The sequence below is a fragment of the Ascaphus truei genome, chromosome 3 (genome assembly GCF_040206685.1).
Source record: "Ascaphus truei isolate aAscTru1 chromosome 3, aAscTru1.hap1, whole genome shotgun sequence".
Taxonomy (NCBI): domain Eukaryota; kingdom Metazoa; phylum Chordata; class Amphibia; order Anura; family Ascaphidae; genus Ascaphus; species Ascaphus truei.
In genome coordinates this window covers 389,028,496-389,054,504 of record NC_134485.1, presented here as the reverse complement: position 1 = coordinate 389,054,504, position 26,009 = coordinate 389,028,496, and the positions used below count along the sequence as shown (strand labels likewise).

Sequence of the window (26,009 nt, the reverse complement as noted above, 5' to 3'; positions counted from 1 at the left end):
ACATCTTGGTGATTACCTTTAAAACAAAAATATCATGCTCATTTTCATATTTTTGAAAGTGGCCTTGGCAGTGTTTGTAAACATTGCTAATTGCTGAGAGCTGTTTTTAATTCCATTATCTTCGGTCTTTTGATTTTTACTGCTTGTTAACCTTTTCGCTGCTACGGGGGTTGCAAGGCAAAGCATTACAAACCAGTGTATTGTGTCCTGCTCCCCCTTTCCTGTTTGGTACTCGTTTTATGAAAGGATCGTGCCTAAATCTGATCACATTGTGTTTGTGCTGCCTGAAGTAAGGCTAAAAGGCCCCGTTGCCCGCGTCCGCACGGCTGTCTTGCTTGCCGGCGGCGCGTGCAACTCACTGCACTGCGACCTGCGGTCTGCAGGAAACTTTTTCCGGCGCAGGGGTGGCGTGGCCAAAACGGGTGGGGGGACGCGGCCATGATGTGAGGGGGCGTGACCGCCGTTCAGCCCCTCAGCCGTTCAGCCCCTCAACTCCTCAGCCGCTCACACGCACGCACACACGCACGCACAGGCACACACACAGGCACTCAGGCACTCAGGCACTCACAAATACACACCGGGGGGGGGGGGGGGGTGAATCGGAGCCTGGTGTATCGGAGCAGGGGGGGAATCGGAAGGGGGGGTCGCTGACACACAGCTCGGCAGGCGAATTAACCCCGTCACTGCTAGGGGGGCCTTCAACTCAATACTGACATTGTCCCGCAGTACATGAGCAGCGCGTACAACGGCGCGCACACACACACCACCCCCCCCCCCCCCCCGCGAAGAGGAGAGAGTCTGTGGGAGGGAGCAGGGGGGACTTCATAGGTGCTGCAGAGTTTATTTAAAATCGCTGCTTTCCCCCCACACTCTTCTCCCCGCTCCCCGAAGCCTCCCCTCCTCATTGGCTCACAGCCACACCACGTGACGCGTCGCCGCTTGGGATTACAATTCTCTTGAATCCCCTGGCGGCTGACGCGTCACAGTGTGTAGTGAGCTGTGCAGGGAGGAGGGACTGGGACCTGCTCGGGAGAATAAAATCAGATGGTGCATAGCGCGCACGCGCGGCCGCACGGGCCATCGGAAGCAGCGGGACCTAGGCCTGAGCCAACATGAACCTCCTGATGTAAATAAAAGCTTTGACAATCTGAATACGGACTTGAAATATTGGGCTCTGTACCTTTTTTAAAGCTCCTTTAACTTTGTGACATGATTGGAACTTCAAGCAGACTTGACAGCTGTGGATCAGACAACTTCTCTGATAATGTTGTTTGAAGGCTGCAGGCAGATGGGGGTAGATAAAGTGAGATTAAGTATCAATGTTTGTGAATACTATATTGCATGCTTTGTGCCACCTTAAAGAACAATTCAAATTGCACCTTTTAAAAGTTTTTTTTTTTTTTTGGTTTAATTTACTGTTGCCATTCAATTTCTTTACAATCTCCAGGTTTTACACCGTTTTTTAGCAGCGTGTTGATTCTAACTGAAGTTTGGGACTGAGCCATGCAGTTGCATCTGTTTGTGTGAATACATAAAGCTATGCGATATTTCTGTTTTTGTTTATTTTGTTTACCCCATATGCTGGGTGGTTGCCCTGACTGTTCTAGGAATGTGAATTTCGGAATTGGTAGACAACCGTTAGTAGCTACCCATTGCCAGTTTCTATAGTCCACTGTGAGAATGTGATGTCTTCACTCTTACTAGACCGGGATGTACAGTAGGTAGCGGTTTCTTGTAAATACGGTCCCAACACAGATAATAAGAATCTGAAAAGACAGGTACAATTTACTGTACTGTAACATTGCCTTTTTAGACTAATCTCATAACATATTTAATCGTGAAGTAATCTGGTCTAGATTTCAGAAAATGATATATAGATATGTTTTAGAACTCTTCCTCCCCTTAAATTTAATCTTGCAACTAGCCCGTAATACAATCAATGTGTTGTTTATTTCATGATATCTTTTTAATGTGCTTTTCTTGAATAGGTTTTGAGGTCAAACGTTGTAGCGCTAATAAGCATAAGTGTTGGGACAGTGGAGAAGGCTGTTATTGCATGGCCATTTTCACTTTGCTTCCCCTTCGAATGTGCAGAGCACAGAAAATATAAACACATTCATCCTGCAATTATTTCTGTGAGTCACTATTTGCAGATGTAGTTCTGTAGAACAGAAATATAGCACTTTTGTAACTTCTTGCACACACATGTGGCCTCTCTTCCCTCCATGAAATGCACGCGTTGCTTAGGACACAAAATGGGCACTTTGCACGTGTTGGTTGAGAAATAATGGTGTCAATTTTTACAACCAACTGCCAAACACACACTACTAAAGTAGAAAAACAAGCTTGTAGTTCTTCTGCATGTCGCCTAGAAGAAAATATGAGCAATCTTCACCCTTCGCTGCTGAGCATCATTATTTTAACGAAATCCTGGATTTCTGAGCAGGACATGAGTGATTTTATGTGGGAGGTGGCACATACCGGTACTGAATTATTTAGGCATAGGTGAAAGTATAAAATAAGACTTCCCCCCTCTCCCCGCCCTATGAAAGCACTGGTACGTTCTGCTGCAATATAAATCGTTCTAGTATTTCTAGGTTCAAATAGTGCAAAGTAACCTGGAACATTTGAGTTATCCACTTCAGTAAAACAGATGTATAATTTATATTGACATTTACAAACCTGACTTGGTGAGCGTTTTAATTGTGTATGTAATTATGCTATGCAGACTTGTCACTAATAAAGTTACAATGTAACTTGGAGGTCCATATAGAATCTTTTTTTTCTTGCCCATTCTTAGGCTACGCCAGTGATTCCCAAACTTTTTTGTTTGGAGGAACCCTTGAAGAATTTCGAAAAATCTCGGGGAACCCCTATCTGGCTGACGCATATTGGGCTCCGTTTATAGTGCTGGCAACGTCGCGTCAAAACAAATATATTGACGCCATCGCGTGCGCTTATAGTTGGAGCGACAGGACGGCGTGGCGGCTTGGTCGCGATCGCTGGAAGTCGCTTCAATTTGATTTTTCTAGCAACTGCAGCCTGACGTCAGCGTCGCCGGCACTATAAGCGCTGCCTTAGGTTAATTTCACCCCTCACGAGCCACCTCTATTTCCCACCCTCTACCCATGTATTTCTCTCTCCTTTGTCTCACCCACTCTCCTCCCCCTCCCGCCTCGCATGTATTTATCTCCCCAGCGTCTCACTCTTACTCCCTCTTTTACTCACTACCCCCCTCTCCTCTCACTCGCTCCTGCCTTCCGTCAATTACCCCACTATCACTCAATCCCCCCCACAAAATACATACCAAAAACCCCCACCCCTCTACATGTAATCCCACCGCCTCAATACATTTTAAAAAGACTCCCACCGCCTCAATATATTTTAAAAAGACCCCCACCGCCTCAATACATTTTTAAAAGACCCCCCCAATACATATTTTTTTTTTTAAATCGGACCGCACAGGTAAAATCATCATCATATCACCCCCCCCTCCCGCATGTCCCTCACGTCACCCCACCTGCATGTCCCATCTCCCTCACATCACCCCTCCCCCCCTGCATGTCCCATCTCCCTCACATCACCCCTCCCCCCCTGCATGTCCCATCTCCCTCCCCCCCTTGCATGTCCCATCTCCCATCTCCCTCCCCCCTTGCATGTCCCATCTCCCTCTCTTCCCCATCTCAAGCGGCGGCATGCAGGTTGCGGGCGGGGGGGGGGCAGTAGGCGGCGGCGCGCAAGAGCGCGGCTGTGTGTGCGCTCGGGGGGGGGAGCGGAAGAGCCGGGCGGCACGCGCATGCGTACACACATGGTTTTTTTTTTCTTTTATTCAACTCTTCATGCCATTTTTAATTAATTTTAATATACTGAGCATCCTTTGATTTCTATAGCAGACTTTAGCCCACCTCCCCAGCAGTGCAAGATCTTTGCAACACTTTCCTGTTTCGGATAATTTGGTGCAAATATTCCCAGCAGTTTGAGCTGTGAACTGTAACAATAGATAATGTTACCTTAGTAATGTAAGGATACGTTGTAGCTGCTGAGTTAACTGTGAAGGATTGATTTAAACTGGGAGGTGGCCATTATGTTAGGCACACAATCAGGATTTTGAATGATTTATAACAGGAGCCCCAAATGATTGCCAGTTTAGGTAAGAATTGTACATCAGGGGTGCGAAAAGTTTTTATCCTGCGGCCCCCCTGCCTGCTCTCCTCTTGGCCCGCGCGCCCCCCTGCCCCCCTCTTGCTCGGATCTGACGTCAAAGTACATCGCTGGGTCATGTGACGTCATGTTGCCATGGCGTCGCTGAAGACCAGATAGGAGAAACTGCAGAGGCCTTGTGACAATTTAATTGCCCTGGGATAGAGCGCGAACCTCCTGTAGTCGCTGCGCCCCCCACCCCCACTTTGTGCACCCCCACTTGGCGCACCCCTCTACTACATTGTCTCATGCTATACATATAAATAGAAGAAAATGGTGGCATGCAGTATTGCTGCTTTACATTAGGACCTAACTCAGATAATGTAGCACCAATGTGAACTTTATTAAAATGGCAGCACACTTGGTATACGACCAAGATTTGCTCTTATTTAGTGTTAAAGATGCAATTGCAATTAAAAGATTTGTATATTTTTTTTTACAGTGCAGCCTTTTTATTCTTTCTACAGAGATTTGTATGCTGCTTGTACATTGGTAGGTTTTTGACCACTTCAAAATAGTAGTTTCTTTTAAGAAGTGATGCAGGCGGTCAGCATTATTAAACCCTTTTTTACATGTCGTTGGTTTGAAATGGGTACCGATTTTAACTGAATACAACAATTCAACACTTTTTGCCAAATGACACAACTAGCCATCTCATTAAATGTGCTTGTTATTTCCCTTTTGTCCATAAATACTTCCTGATTCGTAGCACACTTTTGTAAATAGATGCATCTAATGCTTCATTTGTTCTATTTCTAGTCATATTGAACAAACCACAACATGGCAAGATCCAAGGAAGGCCATGCTCTCACAGATGAATGTTTCTGCTCCCACCAGCCCTGCTGTTCAGCAAAATTTAATGAACCCAACAGGTAAATAAAGCACAAATGTCTTCTTAAAATGTAACTTCTGCTCTCCCATCAAACTTCTTGCGCGTTCATAACATACGTGTCATTAGCAGCATGCCTGTCACAATGTTTGACTAACCAAGATCACTAGAAACCTTTGCTTTTCAACCATTTTCTGCATGTTTTATTCTCTTTGAGAACGATTTTGTTAATAACATTTCATTTTCTCCAATTACATTTTCCCCCTCATTCTTTCCCTGTTTTTCTTTGAGAATTTGAAAGTATTTACAACTCTTCTGTAATACTGCAGGTTGTCAACTGCCAGCTTTTTCAGTTACAGCTTTTGTGCATGGTTGGTAGTATATTGGGTGAGGTTGACTTGCTGTCTTGTATTGTGATGGGTTGATGTCCTTTGGTTGTTTAATTTCTTGTCCTTTGCAAGGCATGGAGTTGCTTCTTACATAGCAAGATAAACACACTGAACAGGGAATATAGAACTTTTCCTGATTTGGTGGACAGCTGATTTTGACAGTGCATTTCTTGCCATGTCCAAGAATCCAGAACCATAAAACAGACTAGTTTATCTGGAATTGGCTATTATATTGCTAGAATCTAGGACATGATTTTTACCCAGTCAAGTAAGATTATTTCTACTTAGATCACCATCTCAGAATCCAACCTCCTGATTAGAAGAGACGGCTCTTCTGCCCCAATACTTTGCAATGTCATCCAGGTGCACAAAAAAATGTCAGAGTAATGTGACTCGGCAGGCAATATATATTCCCAGCTCTTTGTGAGGCAGATATGGACCCATAGTAATGCCTTTTATTCCTGTAACTCTTAAGGCGTTAATAGGAGATGCCAATTAAAGCAGAAATTGCCCCCTCCCCTATGTACCCCCTAATGTTTTTGCATTCTTTTATACCTGATTCAGAGTTGATCCGTAGACCCCACTTCCCCCTTTCCCCTCTGACCTCCAGGGACCCCTTGGTCCTTGAGATATTACTTTTTTTTTTTAAATAAAAGCTTGTTACACTAGGTCAGGGGTGTGCAAAGGGGGGGGGGGGGGCGCAGCGGTTATAGAGGTCCCGCGCTCTTCCTGCAAGGCATTTAAATGCCAGGGGACTGCGCAAGGCCTCTGTAACTTACCAACACTTCCAGCTACGCATTGTCATGGTAGCCCGACGTCAAATGATGCCACAAGGTCACTTGGTGTTGTGTTGCATGGCAACGTCATTTGACGCTGGAGGGGGTATGGTGGAGGGGGGCGCAGGGGAAAAGGTTGCGCACCCCTGCACTAGGTCACCAATAGAAAGCTGCAATGTATTTTGTGGCTTCTTATGCTGCTGGCATGTGGCTAATTCTGGTAGTCCTTTTGTCTCCACCGGCAAGTACTTAATTGGACTTGGTCTCTGGAGGTTGGGGGACAGCTGCTCGGGTTAAGTTAATATTACAATAACTATAAATATAAAAGGGCAGTGCAGACTTCTGCTATAAAATGACTTTAATTATTACTCTCCTCTCACATTCGGAAGACCAAACCTTTACTATTTCATTCTTCGGTCGGTATATTTCTATTGTTGACCTATAAATGTTAGTTTTTTCTGGAGTGATTCACCATGGAGAAACTTGTATTAGTGGCTATAAAGCTTGAAACCAAAATCTTCCTGGAGATGGCAATTACCAGCCTTCTGATTATATACTCGGGGATAATATGTGCATTTATGTCCCTTAAATCAAAGTGCTAACTAGGGTTACCCATTTCTTTAAATATGGTTTTCATTGCATAAGTTTCCCTTGTTTCATGGATACATGTGATCTCCTACTAGTCTCTTACAATTCAGTTGTATTAAACTTTGCAAGTGTTATCCTCCTTCTCGCAAAGAATATTTTGACGAGACATTGACCTTCCTAGATATATTGGAAACATATTAACTGATACATAACCAAAAACAAACATGGGGCCTTTATAAAACAGTTGAAACAGTTAAGTATTGTCTAGTACTAGTAGATGATTGTGCTTGGAAATGGTTTTCAGAGCTAGCTCATCGTGTATTGCCAACCAGTGGCATGACCGGTTTGTGTTTTGTGTCACATTGTGCTTTACTGCTCTAAAATCTGTGCTGAAAACTGTAAAACGCATCAAAAGGATTCAAAGTGGATTTTTTATTTTGAAAGCAAAACATTTATTTGCTCTCAGGCAATTTTACGCATTCATTAACACTCTTGTCTGCGTGAAAGGGGTTTAATGAACTCCCTTTTCATTATTCTTCATCAAATTCATTTTAATATACTTTTTAGTGCTTTTGTTTATACCGCTAAGGGCTTCAATGTACCGCAGTGTTGTAGTCTTCCTGTACAAGGCAATTATTTTTTTTCCCAATATAAACGTATCAAAATACACGGTCTTCGGTTTTCTGTGTCCTGGTGCCATTTGTTTGCTAATGGTTAAAGTGTTGTTTTCTGGACCCACAGTGAAGGCTGCTGCCTCCTCCTTACAGTGCAATATAGTACTCTGGTTACGATTACCTCTGAAAGGTATAACTGCTATCACACCGGGAAGCTGTATTAGCTGACTGACATGAACCAGTAGCTAGAACTTTTTCACGGTTACTCTTTATGAACACATGATAATGATTTCTCCTTGTTTTGGAGCAACAGCGGCTGACGCCAGCTTCTTGTATTGTGAAATAACCATGCCAGCATAATTGACAATTCCTATATTTGTTGGATTTTTTATTTATTTTTAATGTAGCCTAGCAATCAATTTTCACAGAACACAATGATAAAACTTTTACTTTAAGGGTGACTGAGCGCCAATTTAACAAAGCAGTGCTACAACATGAAGCGCCTCCCAGCACAGCTTTGTTTGGCGCTTTAATGCCCATTCAAGTAAGTGGCCCGTAAAATGTCTTCCAGCACGGAAGGTTTCTTTATGAAGTAGCACTTCTTGTTAAATATGGCCCAGTCTTTCTACGTAAGGCAATTACGCAAAGTTTCTTTTATTTCTTTAACCACAGATTGACTGTACATTTAAAGGGGCAGTCCTGCCTATGAAGTGAACAAAGTACAGTGGCCTGTTGAATAGATTAAATGCAGCTGTTTGACACTTAAAATGGTCAAGTATTTGACATTATTTTTGAACTTCTAACATTTCCATGGTAAACAACGATGTATGGGTTCTTTACAATCGTTATCTAATTGTTTAAAAATGTTATGTGGACTATAAGCTGTAGAACCTAAAAGTTTGTTCCTAGTAAGCACCGTTTGTGATGTCCACTGAACATTGCCTGATTTGTCTGGTGTGTTTACCTGATCTCGGCCACGGCTTATGCAGTGATCTGGGACATAAATTGACTATTTCCTCTTCTGTTCAAAGAAACCGTGGAACGTGTCAATGCCATGTAGTCTGTCATAAAGGTCCGGTTGCCAAACTGTCAATGACAACCTTTGGCCACAGACATTTTGTCGCTTAATGGATTAACCATATTGTAGTACATAATCTAAAACCTTAATTTATATTCTTCTGTTAATGTGATTATTTATTTACCATGTATTTGCCATTTTTCATAGAGCAGTAGAATTAGGGTTTAAAGGCAATCGTATACAAATATTATCAATCTTATGCATACTTATACAGAAGCTAAGGAATTTCTTTCCAGCCTTCAAGGAGGAAGAGGACTAGTGTCTCCGGGTCTGCGCTTGTCCCTTACTTACTGGGATTGCTCCCAGCATCTGCCGCTCCTCACGATGGCTGAACTGCTCCCACCCAAAACCACCTCCATCCAAACACATTCCCTCAACAACCGCAGCCACTTTCTGCTTTCCAATCGTTGCAATTCCCTTTCCACTCAACTATGCTGGAGCCCAGTTCCTTGCTGGACTTTTGGGTCCTGGTAATCTTCTCAGCGAACATGATCTTTTATTTGTCAACTTTAGACTGTTTGGTCAGATTTTTTTGTGGGCTGCTCCCTGGAATTAGTCACTAACACGTAATATAGAAAATAGTAAGGATAAAGAGGTTTAATGACAGCTCTGTTATATATTATTCTTGTCACACACTAAGTCTTATGCAATAATTTCCTAGCTCAAATTTGCATGCTTAAGATTTTTTTATTTTTTGGATTATAGGTCCACTACCAGATGGGTGGGAGCAGGCACTGACTCCTGAAGGGGAAGTATACTACATAAACCATAAGAACAAGTCCACCTCTTGGCTAGACCCAAGATTAGACCCACGCTTTGGTAAGAATTCTTCGAACTGCTTTAGTTCCCTCATGTTTGTGGTTTAGTAACAATTTAAGTACAGCTCAACCCATTTATAACGCTGTGCTTGGGGTCCAAAGAATCACATCGCGATATAAGCGGATCGCGTTAGAAATAATGTACAATTGTATGCATTGTACAATAAAGAATTTAAGACACCAATAATCTTGTTATAAAGTTTTCATAAATAAGAAATTAGGAGCGACGCTTGCATCGCGTTATATGCGGATTCGCGTTGTAACGGATCGCGTTATACCGGGGTTGAGCTGTAGTATACATCTTAAAAGAATGGGTACTGCCAGGGGACATAATTTAGCTCTAACTCCCTATTCGTATTAAAAATCCTCTGAAGTTTGGAAAAATAGTGAAATAAGAACTATTGCATCATTTATTTATTATTTATATTTTTTTCAAATTGAAGGTGCAGGTGTTAATCTTGCCCCATTCACCACTTAGTTGTGCTTGTCTTCTAATTGTCTCAGTTTGCTCCAAATCTGACAGAGCAATGATAAAGGACAAACTGCTGAAGGCTTTTCATTCTGAGTTTAGAGAGTCCAGCAGGGGAGTTAGGTGATAAGAGAACTGCCTGTAGCAAAAATGACAACCTAGATGAGTAGTGGGAGCAAGAGAAGACTGCATGCTGTCATCACGCTTGGCTATATCGAACGAGGGAAGTCATCGGAAACTGTAGGCTACAGTACATGCGCATAGAGTGTAGGTAATCGGTTTCTTTGTGGGTGTCTCATCTTGCTCTTTTTACCCTTTCCTCTGAAACATACCAGGCGGCATTAAAAGTAAGTAAATAACAAACGGATGAGCTTTTCCTTGATGTAGACATACTTGCCTATTTCATTATTTAGTGATCTGACAGGTGTCATGTTTTCTGGGATATTTCACTTCTGTTCTCCATACTATTGCAGTTCAAATCAGTTGTTAGTGCTGTGGAAAGTTGACTTTGGTGTCAAAAATATTCAAGTAGTATAAGTCTTCAGTAAAATTACTTGTAACATTCTCTCATCTGCATTTTAAGTTTATATTATACACGATTCCGTCTGTATTCATCTTTATTACACTCCCTATTATGAACTACATTTCTGAGCAGGAGAGAATGTGTCTCATTAAAGTATAAACATACGATAACTTTGCAATTGTTCAGTAGCCTTGGGGAAGTTGTCGCATATAGCTGTTGCCCTTTTGCAATATTTGGCGGGAAATAGCTCATTTCAGTGCTTTTTTTCATTATTTTTGTTAAGCTATGATGACCCAGTTTCCCAAGATATTTATACTTTTCTGTGTGCCAGTAAAAATGAGGTGAAGTCCAAGATGGCTCCTGGTGTTGTCCGATAAGAAGCTTTAAGATTGCAGCTTCCTTTTGGCCAATAGGAGTGATGCTTGTATGGCAGTCATATTGACTTCACAAAAGGGATCGGAAACACTGACGTAAAAAGCTAAATCTCTCAGGAACCAGGGGGTCCTTTGAGATAAATAGCAATGTTCAGAGTTGACTGCCAGAAGACAGGTGGTACCACACATCATCCAGAAGTGCGACTTCATGATCGCTTGGAGCAGCGAGCATACCCCCAAGATGTGAATGAAAATGGAGGCCGCGCCTCTTCCGTCCGAGCGCAATTTACTCTGGGTGTACGCTGTACATCATAAATGCGCCCCCGAGTCCTAAGACAGCCAAAGAATTAAGCGCTGGGTTTTTTTTTGGTTTATAGAGGAAATGTAGAGATGAAGTTGCTGTATTTTGCCATGGAGTAGTGTAGGTTTGTTGCAAGATATGTTATGGGCTCGCATGAAAATTCTTGATAGACTTGGCTGTACAGAAGATACATTATACGAGGTAGAGGAAATAACACAAAAAACATACCCCTATTTCTTCTGGCTATGTCTGCAACAGATGAATCACTATTTTGAACAAATAAATCTTTTCACTCACTTTTATTTGTTAAATATTGGTAATCCGCCCAGTGATGTAATAGAAGTGAAACAATACGTGGGTATGTTATTTTCTTTAGTTTGGGATGGCTGAGCATACAGATGTTGGCAGATTTGGTGACCGGTTCTGTACAGACCCTGAAAGTTGATAGGCATGTTTGCAAAAATACATGGAGACTTTAATTTGTTACCGTTTCCCTTTTTGGGAGCCTCTGGTGTGTGTGTGTAAACCCAGACATCTTGAGAACATGCCAAGGCTTTTTATTCTGAGGTTGTACTTCTAATCTGTTCCAGACCTTCTTGGTCAAAGAGCTTGAGTGTAAGTGAAGGGGGCAGGGAAAAGGCATGTGGATAAATATACACAATCTGCAAGCTGCTGTTAAACTTGAAACTGTAGTTGCGCATACTGTATAGTTGTCTAAATAAAATCCCCCTGTGGCCACTCTTGGCAGCTCTGCTGTTATAACAGTACCCGTATGTTTGCCCTAACAATGCACAAAAGGACATTTTAATATCAAAATCATGTTTGAGTTTAACAGCAGCAGTTAGTTGGACTAGCGCTAGACGGAGTCTTACTTTGGTCGCAACTTTGCATATTATTTGGGGTTGTAACTTTTTTATTTTAAAGTTTTAGTTCATCTTGTTTGTTTTTTGTTTTATTTAAAGGCGAGTGTTAATTATTTTTAATTTGATTCCATTGCACATTGTAACATGTATTTTGTGTGAGTGGCTTCTGATAATAAGCATATTGATACCTAAATTTCTCATCTCAAATGTACTTTAGTATTCACTTTTCAGTTAACTTTTGTAACAATGTGGCATTGTAATTTTGCCATTTTAAGTCCATGTTGACTTAACCTTTGCTTGGCATCCATGTCCGCATCATTGATGTATTAAAATTCACGTTGGCTTTATACATAATATTTAGTGGAGGAACAGAAAAGAAAAAGCATGAATTACTTAATTCAGGTTCCTTAATTGACCCCATGGCGCCACAAGTAAATTTCAACCTTTTTAATAAAAGGTTAATAATGATATAGTGAAAACGTAGAATGTAATGAGAAAATATCGTGGTTTTTAGAACAGCCGTTATAATATGCTACTTCAGGGGTGCTCAACCCCAGTCATCCAGCCCCCCCCCCTCCCTCAACAGGTCAGGTTTTCAAGATATCCCTGCTTCAGCACAGGTGGCTCAATAGAAGGCTCAGTCATAGACTGAGCCTCTGATTGAGTTTCCTGTGCTGAAGCTGGAATATCCTAAAAAAAAAATCCTAAAAGTAACATCCTAAAAAAACCTGACCTTTTGTTGGTGGGGGGGGGGGGCTTGAGGACTGGAGCTGAGCACCCCTGTGCTACGCCGTTGGTCCTATTGTTACTTTGAGGTTTTCGGAGTGTATTTGTAATGATTTTTTTTTTTTATGATTTTATAAATCTTTTATGCCTTTTGGGTGAGAAACATTTAGCAGTACGTAGGAGCACAAAATATGTTCGCCAGATGAAGTTACGGCTTTCTTTTAATGACCTGGCAGCCATATATTGACCCATACTTGTCCGAGAGATTTACCTCCAACCAGTGCCATCCCTGGAACCTGTATCGTTATTAGAGACGGTGCCTTAATTGACTGTTTTTTGGATATAGGCTTTTAAACATACATTTTCTAAACTATTAAGCACTTATGTTGGAGAAGGTATTACTTGCATGAACATTATTGGATATGCAATCTACGTGATGAGGTATAGTCCCACCTAAGGCCGCGTCCATGTTTGGTGCTTGCGGGCGGAGGCGCGCTTCCGCTCGGCACTGAGCCCCTCAGGCCGCAATGAGAGCGGCTTTAGTAGGGGCTCGCCTACGCTTCCGCGCGCTTTCCCTCAGCCTCAGCGCGCCTCCGCACGCCAGCAGTAACCCTGGAGGAGGCCTAAGGCCTGGGACATAGTGCCCCAAACAGTGCGGAGGCGCGCTGAGGCTCAGGGAAAGCGGTGCTTTCCCTGGCCTTACACAGCGCGCCGTCAGGGGGCGGGACGGGGGCGGGCCAGTGACGTCACAGTGCTGGTTCGTCCTCATTGGACGAACCGCTCACGTGACCGGCCCTGCGCTCCGGCGAGCGCCACATTTCAAAACTGTGTCAGACACACGCTTCCGCAAGCGTGCGCGAGCCCTTGCTAAAGCCGCTCTCATTGCGGCTGCAGGGGCTCAGTTTCGAGCAGCAGCACGCCTCAGCTGACCATGCCGAGGCCTAAGGCCTTGCCCCCGCTGCCTGCTACAGCGTCCGCTGTGGCGGACGCTGAGCTCACGAGAGCCCTCCCCGCAATGGCGCCGGGCCCGCTGCGAGGGGGGGCCGCAGCGCTCGCGCGAGAGCTACTCCTGCTCAATAGAATTGAGAGCAGGAACTCGCGTTGAGCGGCTAGGCACGCCCCCCGGCGGTTCAGCCAATGAGGGCGAACCTGCCGGGTGACGTCATGGCCGCGCCCCCGTCACTCCTCCGCCACGCCCCCCCCCCCGGTCTCTGCTACTGCAGTGAGCTGCAGACCGGGAAATCGCCGGAACGCGCAGCCAAAAGCGCGGGCGCGCATTAGAGCGCCGTGACCGGGGCCTTAGCCTAAGACTAAATAGCAGTGATATGCTCTGTATGACGTGTTACATTTCCATACACACACAGACTCTGTACCATTGCAAATGTAGCACTTTTCAAAAACTGCACTGTCTACATCAACAGCTGTATAGTACATGAGACTTTGTATTTTTTACATTAAAAAAACACTTGTTTTTAATATTTTTGTGCAAAAACAAACTGGTTTTACTAAAAAATAAAATAAACTAAACTTTGTCCCCAATATCCATTGTTTAGTTTAAAAAGTCAAGTGTTGAAACTAGTGTTGTACCGGGTCCTGAGAATTGCTGGGTACCGGGTACTCTGGGAAAAATAGAAAACTTGCGGGTCCGGGTAGCCTTCAATTACCTGCAGCCGGCGGCGGAGGGTGAAGAGGACAGTGGGGACATCTTGGGAGCAGCGGCAGACATCCTGGTGGCGGAGGCAGCAGAGGATATCATTGTTGAGCCAGTGGGAGCAGCGGAACACATCCTATCTCAGCCGGTGAACATGTGCTAGACCCTGGCTGTCTTGATAGTAACGCTCCTGCTCCGGTCACATGTTCCCCGGCTCGCACCGGCTGTGATAGTATTTGTTCCGCTGCTCCCACCGGCTCAATAATGACGTCCTCTGCTGCCGCCGCTACTCCCATGATGTCACTGTGGTCCTCTTCACCCTCCGCCACCGGATGCAGGTACGGTCTTCTGCTGCTCTGCTCCTGCCGTTCTCCAAGAGGAGGACTGATAGAGCAGAATGGAAATTACCTGGTTTCAGCCCCCGTTTAAACCCAATGATTTTAAGGAGATTAGGAGGAGTAAACTTGTGCTTCTAGGTTATACATCTGTATGTAGCTATCCATTAAGACTTTTTATTCGTTTGTTTACAAAGTATGTTTTTTGCATCTTTAGAATTCCTGAATTCCTAGGGTCAGAATTTCTGTATTGTTTGCTTAGGGTTTTTATCAGATCAGATGTGTGTGTTGATGGGATGGAGAGACCTTTGGTGCTGTGATGAGGACTATATAACTGGATCTGTAGCTAAGGATTTGTCAGGTGATGCATACTGTTAAATACTTCCAGCATGGAAGGGGTTAACAGCATGAGGACAGGAGCCACTCCAGACCCCCTAGAGTCCATCAGCCCCTCCCCCCTGCATGTCTGATTCAGGTACTGTGTGCTACCATGCTGCTTTTTTTCATTTCCACAATGAATCTCAAAGACCTAACACCCGAGTCGCCCCAGAGGCAGCAGCCGCGGGGTGTCGCCGTTTGCTTTTGTTCACTGATGTTTGGTATTGCCTCTGAAACTCACCAGCCCTCTCATCCCCTGTACCCAATGTCAACTTACCCTGCCTATAGATTGTTAGCTCCTTGATGCAGGGCCTCTTCTAACACACAGAAGAGGAAGGATAGAAGTTCAAAAAAAATTCTTGTGATCCTGTCTGTAAATGTTACTTATGCCCATAATCATATCTGACTGTCCATGAATTATCTATAAACGGAATGTGTATTACCTTTGTTCATGTAATGCAGCCATTTATTATTATAACTCTGACTTTTCCTGTCTGTCTCTTATGTAACAAAATAATTGTATTTAATTGTAGTTCTCAAACTGACTAAAGTATTGCGAAGCCCCTTTAAGTGGAGGCCTGTATTTACTTATAAAATAGATGATGATGATGATGATGATGACCTCAGGCGTGTAGATTTGTCTCTTCATCAGCAGCTTAATCCAGCACTGCGATTGATTGACATCATTCTCTTTTGATGCACCAATGTGATCAGATAACACAGCAATCCCAACGTATTACACGTTCACTAATACTTTGCACGCAGTTTCACATTCATAATGCATGTTTGCGTTCCATTAACATAATGTTTCAATGTTCGAATCAATGTTCAGCATTTTAGTTTTCTCGTTTTTAAACATTTCCTCACAAATTATATATTTAATCTGTAGACCGGAAAACCGTAGTGGCATAAAACAAATACATGTTGAGGTCTAGGTATGCAAAAAATATCAGGACAAGCCTGAGAACATTGAGATGCTTGTTGAACGGCAGCGCAGACATTTTTAACTGGTGAAGCTGAGTGAATGCACCTTCAGTGGCACATGAAAGTTGGACTTGAATTTTTCCCTTAATCTTATTTTGTAATATAATCTACTCTGAATGAAAGGACAATTGTTTTGTGGCCGGTAGGAATGGCAGTGTTTCAGTAACTTCAAATATGAAAGGCATTTGCTGTGATGTTTGGTTAGCAAGTGAAATAACGATCCCAATCGCACTGTTGCTCGCCGATTAATACCTTATTTTTTAATTTCAGTTAATGTAGATGTTTTATGAATCGCTTCTATATTTTTCATTGGTATAGGCCAAGGGTGGGCAACTCCAGTCCTCAAGGACCACCAACAGGTCAGGTTTTCAGGATATCCCTGCTTCAGCACAGGTGGCTTAATTAGTGGCTCAGTCATTGACTGTGCCATTTGTGCGGAAGCAGGGATATCCTGAAAACCTGTCCTGTTGGTGGCCCTTGAAGACTGAAATAGGCCCTCAGTTTTGCATTCAACATTTCACATTTTTACACACGTTAAAAAATTACAAAGATTGTGTTAGAAAGTGTTTAACTTTAATGCTTGAAACATTAACATTTGATACTACAGTGAGTTAGAGTAACAATCCCGCCTGATCGGTTCCTTGTTAGGCTAAGGTCCCGCCGTACGAGCCTGCGCGCCCGCACTTCGTCCAGGCGGCTTATAGTGCCGGTGATGCGGCAAAACAAATGTATTGCTGCCGTCGCGTGCGCTTATAGTAAGCGCGGAGCAACGCTGGCGGCGCGAGTTTCTGAAGCCGGTCAAATTTGATTTTTCAGACGTTGTCGCCACATGACAGCCTCTGAACCAATCAAAGACCTGGTTGCCGGAAAGCAAATTACAACTTTCGCTAACGGCGACGTCATCCATCTCGTCGCTGTCGCGCGCACTATAAGCGCGGCCGAAGGGGGGAGTAAGGAACTGGTGAGTGGTGCGCATTCGCCGCCGGATGCAGCGGGACCCAAGCCTTACAGTATTGGGACAGCAGCGTTCTCTGGCGCTAAACCACACTGCCTTTAACTATGAGCACTCCCTTCCCCCTGCCTCCTCATCTATGGTACCTGTGTTTCTGTTCCCTCACACAAAATGATCACCCAATCTCGGGGGCGGGAGGTCCTGTGGGACAATAGGAAGCGTCTACATCATTGTTTGCAGCTTCCTATCAGTTGGCCATATAAATTCCCTGAGAAAACACTGGTAAGTATCTTGGAAACGGGACGGGGGTGGGGGGGTGGGGGGAGGCGCGTTCTATGACGCTTGAAATGGCACAATTTGGGACTGGAGGACCTCTGGTTGCAATACAGCATTAAAAAATATATATATATATTTCACTTTGGCAGTATTGAAAACAAGAGACCTCTTACAATAAACTCACTTTGGTTTGTTTTTAGCAAGCCTTTGCACACTTCTTGTTTATACAAGAGCAACCTTGATATCTTCTAATTCATTTGTAATTTTTGGATCACTTTTTTGAATACTTTTACAGTGGCTGCATATGTGTGTGTGTAACCCCATTAAATTATACTGCAGATATCTCTGGGAGCTCCACTCTTCCCCACGGTTCAGAGTAGATATTCAATTTGGTATGGGATTTCCTTTAGAAACAGGACGCGGTTCCAGAAAATAGTAAATGATGGATCCACTGTCATTATACAAGTCTCTGGGCAACCCATTCCCACTCGCATGACTGACGCATTCACTTTTATTATGCAGACCTGTTCCTAACCGCTTCCCTGGCGTTGCTGTGCTCCGTATATGGTCACTAGTCACTTGAGAAAGACCTATTTAGGTGGAAACGTTGTGTGGCACAAATAAATCAGCATTATAATCAAAACCGTAGAGCGTTGGATCCTTCTTTTCCTCTGTATATGGTGGCAGGAAATTGGTGGAGTAGCTTGAACACTTCCACAATTTACATTCACATTGATCTCATTTTACCCTATTAAACCTGTCGCTGAGCTTGGTTCATTGAATCCCATGCAGGGCTGCATCTTTGATGTAAGGTGCTATATTATGAATGGACTCCATTGCTTTATCATATTTGTTTTTTTTTTTTGTGTCAACCTGGGTTGTCGTGCGCCAGTTTTGTACGTGGGACAGCGGTACGTAACAGCCACAGATAATACCATGTATTGATGTATAATTGTGCTATGCTTAAAGTAATTTCTTTGGACTACCAGACATTAGTTCCCAGAGATCATGTATTTGGTAACACTGGGAGGGAAAAACTGTCAATGAAAAGAAAAAAAACATTCTGGCCACCTTGAATGATCGGCGGTTTTGTGGGTGTTCTACTCCAACAAACATCTCATTACGTCTTGCCCTTAATTACTATTTGTTGTACAGTAAGCATTAATTATCACATTGTCTGTTAAAAAGATGCATTTAGACAAAAGGATTTGGTTGTTGACTAGGAGACGTGAGGAGTTTAATTGTAAGCTTGTCTTTATTTTGGAAATTTTTGTTTAAAAAAAAACAAACCCAAACTAGTCCTTCCCTTCCCCCGTGCCTTGATCCCCTTTACCAGAACAAAGCTTTTTTTGTTTGTCTGCCTGTGAGGTCTTAGCTGCCTGTGTAAGGCCTCCTATGCCAATCAAATGCCTTCCAGATTTACAGAAACAAGGAGAGGAACAGAATAAGGCAGGAAACTGACTAAATCCTAGTTTCAACTGCGAAACGAAGTTATTTGTTTTTTTAATTAAGGTGTTTGAAGTGAGTTGTGTGTGCAAGGGCACATCAACAGACCATTTGCCAGGAAACTATTTTAAGGTACACAGACCTGAAGGTGCCTAAATGGGATCTTGCTGATTTAAAAGGGGGAGGGGGGGGGGAAAGAAATTCCTTCTGGTTTGTGTAAAATTTGACACCATTTTTTTTTATTCTGCTAGCTACAGGGTGTTATCTTTAGGGGTATAAAGAAAGCTGCCTCTCTATTTTAAAAGTTAATAAGAAGCAGAAAGACAGCTGCCTTATTTATTTTAGACGTTTTTACAGCTTTTCACCTAGAAGTTTGTAAAGATTTTCCTTTATTAAAATATGGAACAATTGCACCCATTCCTGACTTGTATACTGTGCTGGAAGGGCCTGAAAAACTGTGTGCGTTTGAATATACTAGACTGGATTCTCCCCTCAAATCCCAGCAGAATCCAATCCTCTTGCATGGTTACTGAAAAGGTCAGGAAGGATGCCATAGTGACCTGTGAAATTTAAACCACCACAATCAAGCCCTAAAGTTCTCCTCACTAGAACATTTAGAAACTTTAACGCACAACAGTTTCTGGTTGGCCTTACCAACTGCCCTTGGTACAGAATCTACTTAATTCCCGACCCTGATTCTGCGCTCGACTATTTCCAATCTGAGTTCTTAAAACTCTGATACCTATGCTCCACTACGCAGAATAAGAGTACGGGTGGCCCACCTTCCGTGGGTTATAACTGATCTTATAGTACTCTACCATTTCAGGGATGAATTGTGGAAAAGCTACAAAGTGACTGGCACTACCAAGGATCTCAATCACTACACATGCCTGCGGAACATATGCACAAGGCAAACAAGACATGCAAAAGCCCAATACTACACTGACAATCTTCGCCAGTATACATCAAACCCAGCTAACTTCTGGAAGGTTACCAACAATATATTCCATCCTTCCAGCCATCAACAACTAAGTAATATCACTAAGGAGGATATTACTCTGACAAATCCCACTGACATTGCAAATGCATTCAATGATTACTTTGTGGGGTGTGCTACTAACTTTTAGTTAGTTTAGAAACACAACCCAAACCACAAACATGAACCTCATTCTGAGAGTACCCCTATAGCCCTACCCTCTCCGAAAACTGCTCACAATTTTACATTTTTACCAGTATCCGAAGAGGAGATTGCACAAGCGCTCCTCAAATTAAAACTAAGCAGCCAATGTGGACCTGACTTACTGCAATCTAAGTTCCTAAGACTTAGTGCCTCAACCATCGACAAACCAATTGCTTCCATAGTCAACTCTATTCTGTCTGCAGGCCATGTCCCTCAAACACTCCACGGTAATTACCCTGCTCAAAGTTTGCAATGAGATTCAGTGTGGAATAGAACTGGGACAACTCACTGGTGCAATATTCCTAGATTTTGCAAAGGCTTTTGATACTGTTGATCATGCTATCCTGCTTAACAAACTCCAGAGCTCTGGAATAGGGAAACATGCTTTAAACTGGTTTCAGTCCTACCTATCAGGTAGATCCCAACATGAGTCTATCTCACTCTTAACTCCAACCCCTTGGATATCACCTGTGGTGTCCCGCAAGGCTCTGTTCTGCGGACCCTACCGTTCCTCCCCCTTTTTTTATTATTTTTATTATTATACTGCGGGTACCGGAGAGCGGGAGGTGGGGGGGCTGTGTAAACAAAAAACATAAAAGAAAAGCGTGTGCGTGAGGCTGGAGCAGGGATCTGCCGAGTCTCTGTTCACTTTCAGCAGCCAATGCATTGATTGGCTGCTGAAACTGACGTCACGCTGCGGCAGCCAGGAATCACACTTTCAAAAGACTCCCGCAACTGCAGGGGTCGGAGATGAACGTGAACAGTGTGAATGGGGCCTTACCGCACAACTGGAACAATCTACCAGAGACTCTCGCAGCCGTCACCAGTCTAAGTTCTTTCAAAACTAAAGCTCTCACATTTTAATCTGGTCTGTAACTGTTGCATACGCCTATAATATATATTATCTCTTACTGTGCATGCAATGTCTTGTATATAATGTTTACCCTGTTCACTTATGTATGTATTTGTAACTATGTATTTGTCATCTTAACTCTATGTCCTGGATATACTTGAAAACGAGAGATAACTCAATATATTATTACTTCCTGGTAAAATATTTTATAAATATATAGAGATAGATTTATATATATATATACTCACACACATACACACACATATACACACATACATACATACACACACACACACACACACACACACACACGTATGTGTGTATATATATGTATATATATATATATATATATACACGTATGTATGTTATATATATATATGTATATATATATATACGTATGTATGTGTATATATACATACGTGTGTGTATGTATGTATATATTTATATATATATACATACATACATACATACATGCACACATATACATACATATGGAGGGGTGTATTTCCGGGGCAGGGACTCCTTGTCCTAATTTACTTTTATGTCTGAAGTGCTTTTTTCCATTGTGTTCTTATGTCACGTATATTACTGCTGCTGTGAAGCTCTATGTACATAAATGGCGTGGGGACTCTGTCTCCCTCCCCCCACCCCCCTCTCTCAGGGCCACTTACCGGTATTCCGTTTCCTCTTTGGATGGCGATATTGACATATTTTTAATAAGGAAAGCTCTAGAAAGTGTACACGTAGGTTAGTGACTGTGTTTTATTTTTTCCCGGTGCAGCCCAAGTCTTGCAGTCGGACTTAAAAATTGCCCACAAGCTAATCTGAGTTCGACGGGCCTGGTGTAGTATGTTGAGTAGATGCACAATGTCAGAGGTAGTACTGGCTTTTATTATATGTTCACTTGGGTGTCAGGTTTTTGGAAGTTACTGTGAAAAAATTGCTCTACAATTTCTGTGCCTATTGGGCGATCACCCAACCAATAGGGCACCAGCAAACTGTCCAATCAGTCTCTATATTTGAATTCTTATTACTCAATAAAGGTTACTTTTTATATTTCAACCATTGATGATTTTTTGAGATGTGCGACACTACAACATTTTTCTTCTATTGTGCTTGCACATACCACAAATTATTTGATACATCTATCCTAGGCAGCACCCCCATAACTAATATTTTGGCTGAGCAGCATTGCGGTGTGTGTAACGTAAAATGGCAGTGGGCCGAACATATCGCAAGAAGAAACTACCCTAGTTTAAAAAAAAAAAAATGATATATATATATTTTTTTTTTTAAACTAGGGTAGTTTCTTCTTGCGATATGTTCGGCCCACTGCCATTTTACTTTCTTCACCTTTGTGATGTCTGAGACTTTTATTTGGTTTCGAACCTATGCATTCTTTTTCCTATCTTCGAGTAATACTCAGCATTCATCTCTCCATACTTTAAATTGTCTGAAGCTTCTGAATTCTCTTCGCAATTCCAAGTTCCACATCCATAAGCGAGCACGGGCAGATTGCACTGGTCATAAACTTACTTCGAGGCACAGTTCAAGGGTGCCTTGAAATATTTTTGTTTCTTCCAAATGCGCTCCGTCCCATCCTCATTCTCTTATTGATTTAATTCAAAAGGTTCCCATCCCTTGTTTGCCGTTCAAGGTAGACAGTCTTCGACTTCTAGTTCTTTTCCATTTATTTCAGACTCTACACATTTGTTAAGTCTTGCCGAGATTCATACGGAGGCCACATTCTTACTTGCTTCAGCGAGTTCTCCAATTTGTTGCTGGAGGTCTTCTACCCTTGTGGCAAAAATAAGTCTTCTGTAAATCGTTTTTTACTCAAACATTCACCATTGATTTTGATTCCATTTTTTCCCTAATCTAATGTTTTCAGCAATTCTTCATGTGTTGCTGTGTAAAGCTTTGGTTACATGGTGTCTCCCTGCCGTACTCACTTGCTGATCCTGATCTTGTGTGTATCTTCATGTAATTTAATGGTTGTGGCATTCTCGTAAATGTTCTTTATATTAACAATATGCTCTTCTTCAACATTTTGTCTTAATGCATTTAGGACTGCTAAGGTGTAGAGATTTTCATACTTTTACTTCGGGAAATCACTCCCTGTGCGACTTAGACATGGTTCATTGTGTTGTATCCGTCACAAAATCCCGCTTCTTCTCTAGACTGGGCAAAGTCATGGGTTTATTGTAGCAGATTGTTGATTATCTTCGTAACATTTTTTTGTAAGTGATTGATTGGAAGTAGACTGATTGGTCTGTAGTTCTTGAGGTCTTCTATGTCTCCTTTCTTGTGGATGAAGATAACTGACATTAGTCCATTGCTGTGAAATTTTCCTGTTCAAGCAGCATGTAAAGAGTTTTTTGCAAGAATTTTTTTCTACTTCCCCAGTTTCAAGATTTAAGTTGTACAGGTGCGACGAGTATTCTAACACTTGCCTGGGAAAATCTGGGGCTATAACCAACAAGATCCAGGTATTTGCTGCAAACATTTCAGTGACATTTCTGCAGAGACTAATGGCCCATCGGATTAACACAGCAGGGGAACGGGACTGCCAGGGTCTTGTTGGTGATTGCCCCAGATTGGTTTTAGAATACTCGTCGGCACTACAGTATTTCCATCTTCCCAGGGAGCCTTCCCATTTTTCAAGGATTTTATTACTTTTGCCACTTGTTCGGGTAGAACACATGGCACATAATTGGTGGTTTCTTCTTGAATGTCCTCTGCTGGATTATGCCCTGTCTTCTGTGTTCACGTACAATTTCATGTAGAAGTCCTCAACACTTTGATAAGTGCACAAGCTTTTATTGCTGATTCATAATCTTGTTTGAGTGCAATGTTTTGCTTCTTCCCAACTAGAAGTTGTCTGTCATCTTTAAGCTTTAGTCATCTTCAATAGTCTGCTTCATCATATCTGTTACATTTTCTTGTACTGTATCTTCAGTTATACATTTGCGGATTGTCTTGCACTGCTCTGCATATTCAATCTTATTCTTGCTTTTTGGGATTTAATGTCATTTCTCATTAATTGTTTTGGTTCATCAAATATTTTCTTATCCTGTTTAGTAACGATTTTTCTGCTCTTTCAACTACAATCTTCAGAAGTTCTTCATAACCGTTGGTGTCCCCATGCATTTTGAGCAAGCTGTAGCGACTTTTCAGTCAAGTTTAAATTCTCTGCTGCTGTTCATAAAGTTAGTGATTGTTTTTGTGTTTTTACTGTTAATTTTGAACATTTTCATAAATTATAAAGGAGAATGGGGAAGGATACAAAAAAATATAGTGATTAGGGGGTCATGGTACAATTCATATACATATCTATTTGATCATAACTTTATTAGATTATAAACTCCTCAGAGCAGGGACGTCTCTTCCTAAATGTTACGTTTGTCTGAAGCACTTATTCCCATGACCGGTTATTTATATTATTTGTTATTTATATGATTGTCACATGTATTACTACTGTGAAGCGCTATGTACATTAATGGCGCTATATAAATAAAGACATAGAATACAATGCATATAAAATCTAGTTATATAATCAAATTCTGATATGACGATGTTTTTATGCTTTTCAGCAGTTGCCTTCTTTCCAATTTTTGTTTCAGATATAATCTGCAGATCTGTGCATTGGTCAGTCACGTATTTCTTGATGGATATAGTCCATTTCATTCCGGGGTCCATTCCATGTAATTTTCTATCTGGGTTCTTCTTGAAGAAGGAATTCATGATAAAGAAGTTTTCACATTTTGCTAATTTTACCAATTTGTCCCCATGTTCATTCCCGTTACTATAACCATACTTGGCAACTAATGCTTTGTCTTTCTGATGGACACCAATTTTTGCACTGAAATCTCCTATAATGATCTTGAGGTGACAATTCTGTGTGACTTGATATTGGATAATATACTTGGATTATTTGAAGTCAGTATCTGTCAACTAAATGATTCTGTCTGCTCTTTCTGATGAGCTTTCATATGCCACAATGCTTCTCCATCTCTTGTTAATGATGAAGCCTACTCCACTGATTCTTCCATTATGTGTATCTCTGTAATAAAATGGGAGTCCGCTTTTGAGCTCCATGAGACCATCTTTTCCTCTAACTTCCCGAAGGCCAACAATAGACGCGTGTATTATATTTGTGTGTGTGTGTATATGTTTTTATATATGTGTGTGTGTGTATGTATATATATATATATATATATATGTGTAATTATTTTTTTTAATGTATATTATTTGTGTTTCCCCAAATCTTCGAGAAATACATTTAAAAACCTAGATCTGACTTGCAAAGCTCCCAAAGATGCTGCTCCCTTGCACCCCCCCACCCCCATTACAGCTCAGCCGTAGTCTCCAAATATACTCATAAACACTCTCTCTGTTCTGCCCATGACACCCGCCTCTCCTGCCTACAAGACTTCTTCTACTGTCCTGTACTGGGTCTCGCTGCCATGTACCACTATCCAGCTTTGGGACATTTTAAAAACTCCCTGAAAACTCACCTTTTTAAGGAAGCCTATCTGGCATACTTACTATTCCCCCTGATTCCCTCCACCCTCCGGACACTTTTGGGGCCAGCTGTATGGTTAGACCATACTCCACCCTGAAGCATACTCCATCCCACTATGAGCAGCCACTTTACCTTTTGTTTCAATATTTCCCCTTATTCCCTCTCGATTGTTAGCTCATTATTTTGTATCTGTTGGACATACAGAATGACAAACAAGCACATTTATACCGCTCTACCTCAATTGCTGGCATTTTAATGTAACCATGTATTTTTTATAACTCTGTGCCCAGGACATACTTGAAAACGAGAGGTATCTCTCAATGTATTACTTCCTGGTAAAACATTTTTATAAATAAATAAGTCTGTGTGTGTGTGTGTGTGTGTGTGTGTGTGTGTGTGTGTGTGTGTGTGTGTGTGTGTGTGTGTGTGTGTGTGTGTGTGTGTGTGTGTGTGTGTGTGTGTGTGTGTGTGTGTGTGTGTGTGTGTGTGTGTGTGTGTGTGTTTATTTTCCCAAATAAAATTACATATGTGCTTAAATATATACATACATATACTCTATGTCATTAAGTTTATGTAATTGATATCGCAATGAACCCCACTGTACTGCCCTGCGGAATATGTTGGCACTTTACAAATAAACACTAATAATACATATAGTTATATTTCAGTGTAGGAATAGAGTAGGAACTGATCACAGCAAAAAAGTAGGGCTGGAGGCTTGTATCCAAAACGAAGATAATTGATTAAATGCGCAAATTGGCAAAAAAGGTCCTCTGAAGCGTTTCTCACCCGAAGGGTGCTTTATCAAAGAGTGACCAAACATGTGAGTGATATCTTTAAATGCCCTGACAGCCCCCTGAACTGAGTGTGTTTGGCGCCAA

The 26,009-nt window shown here is 42.1% G+C and overlaps 1 protein-coding gene across 5 annotated transcripts in view; it reads left to right on the top strand.

Moving 5' to 3' along the window:
- Positions 1 to 26,009, top strand: part of YAP1 (Yes1 associated transcriptional regulator) — a 96,713-nt gene that overhangs the window by 42,703 nt on the left and 28,001 nt on the right. For 3 of the 5 annotated variants that reach the window (XM_075592427.1, XM_075592426.1, XM_075592431.1), the window contains 2 exons: positions 4,960 to 5,072; positions 9,180 to 9,293. In XM_075592427.1, coding sequence (XP_075448542.1) covers positions 4,960 to 5,072; positions 9,180 to 9,293 — 227 coding nt within the window. The remainder of the gene's footprint in view (positions 1 to 4,959; positions 5,073 to 9,179; positions 9,294 to 26,009) is intronic. The other 2 variants (XM_075592430.1, XM_075592429.1) reach the window with 1 other exon arrangement.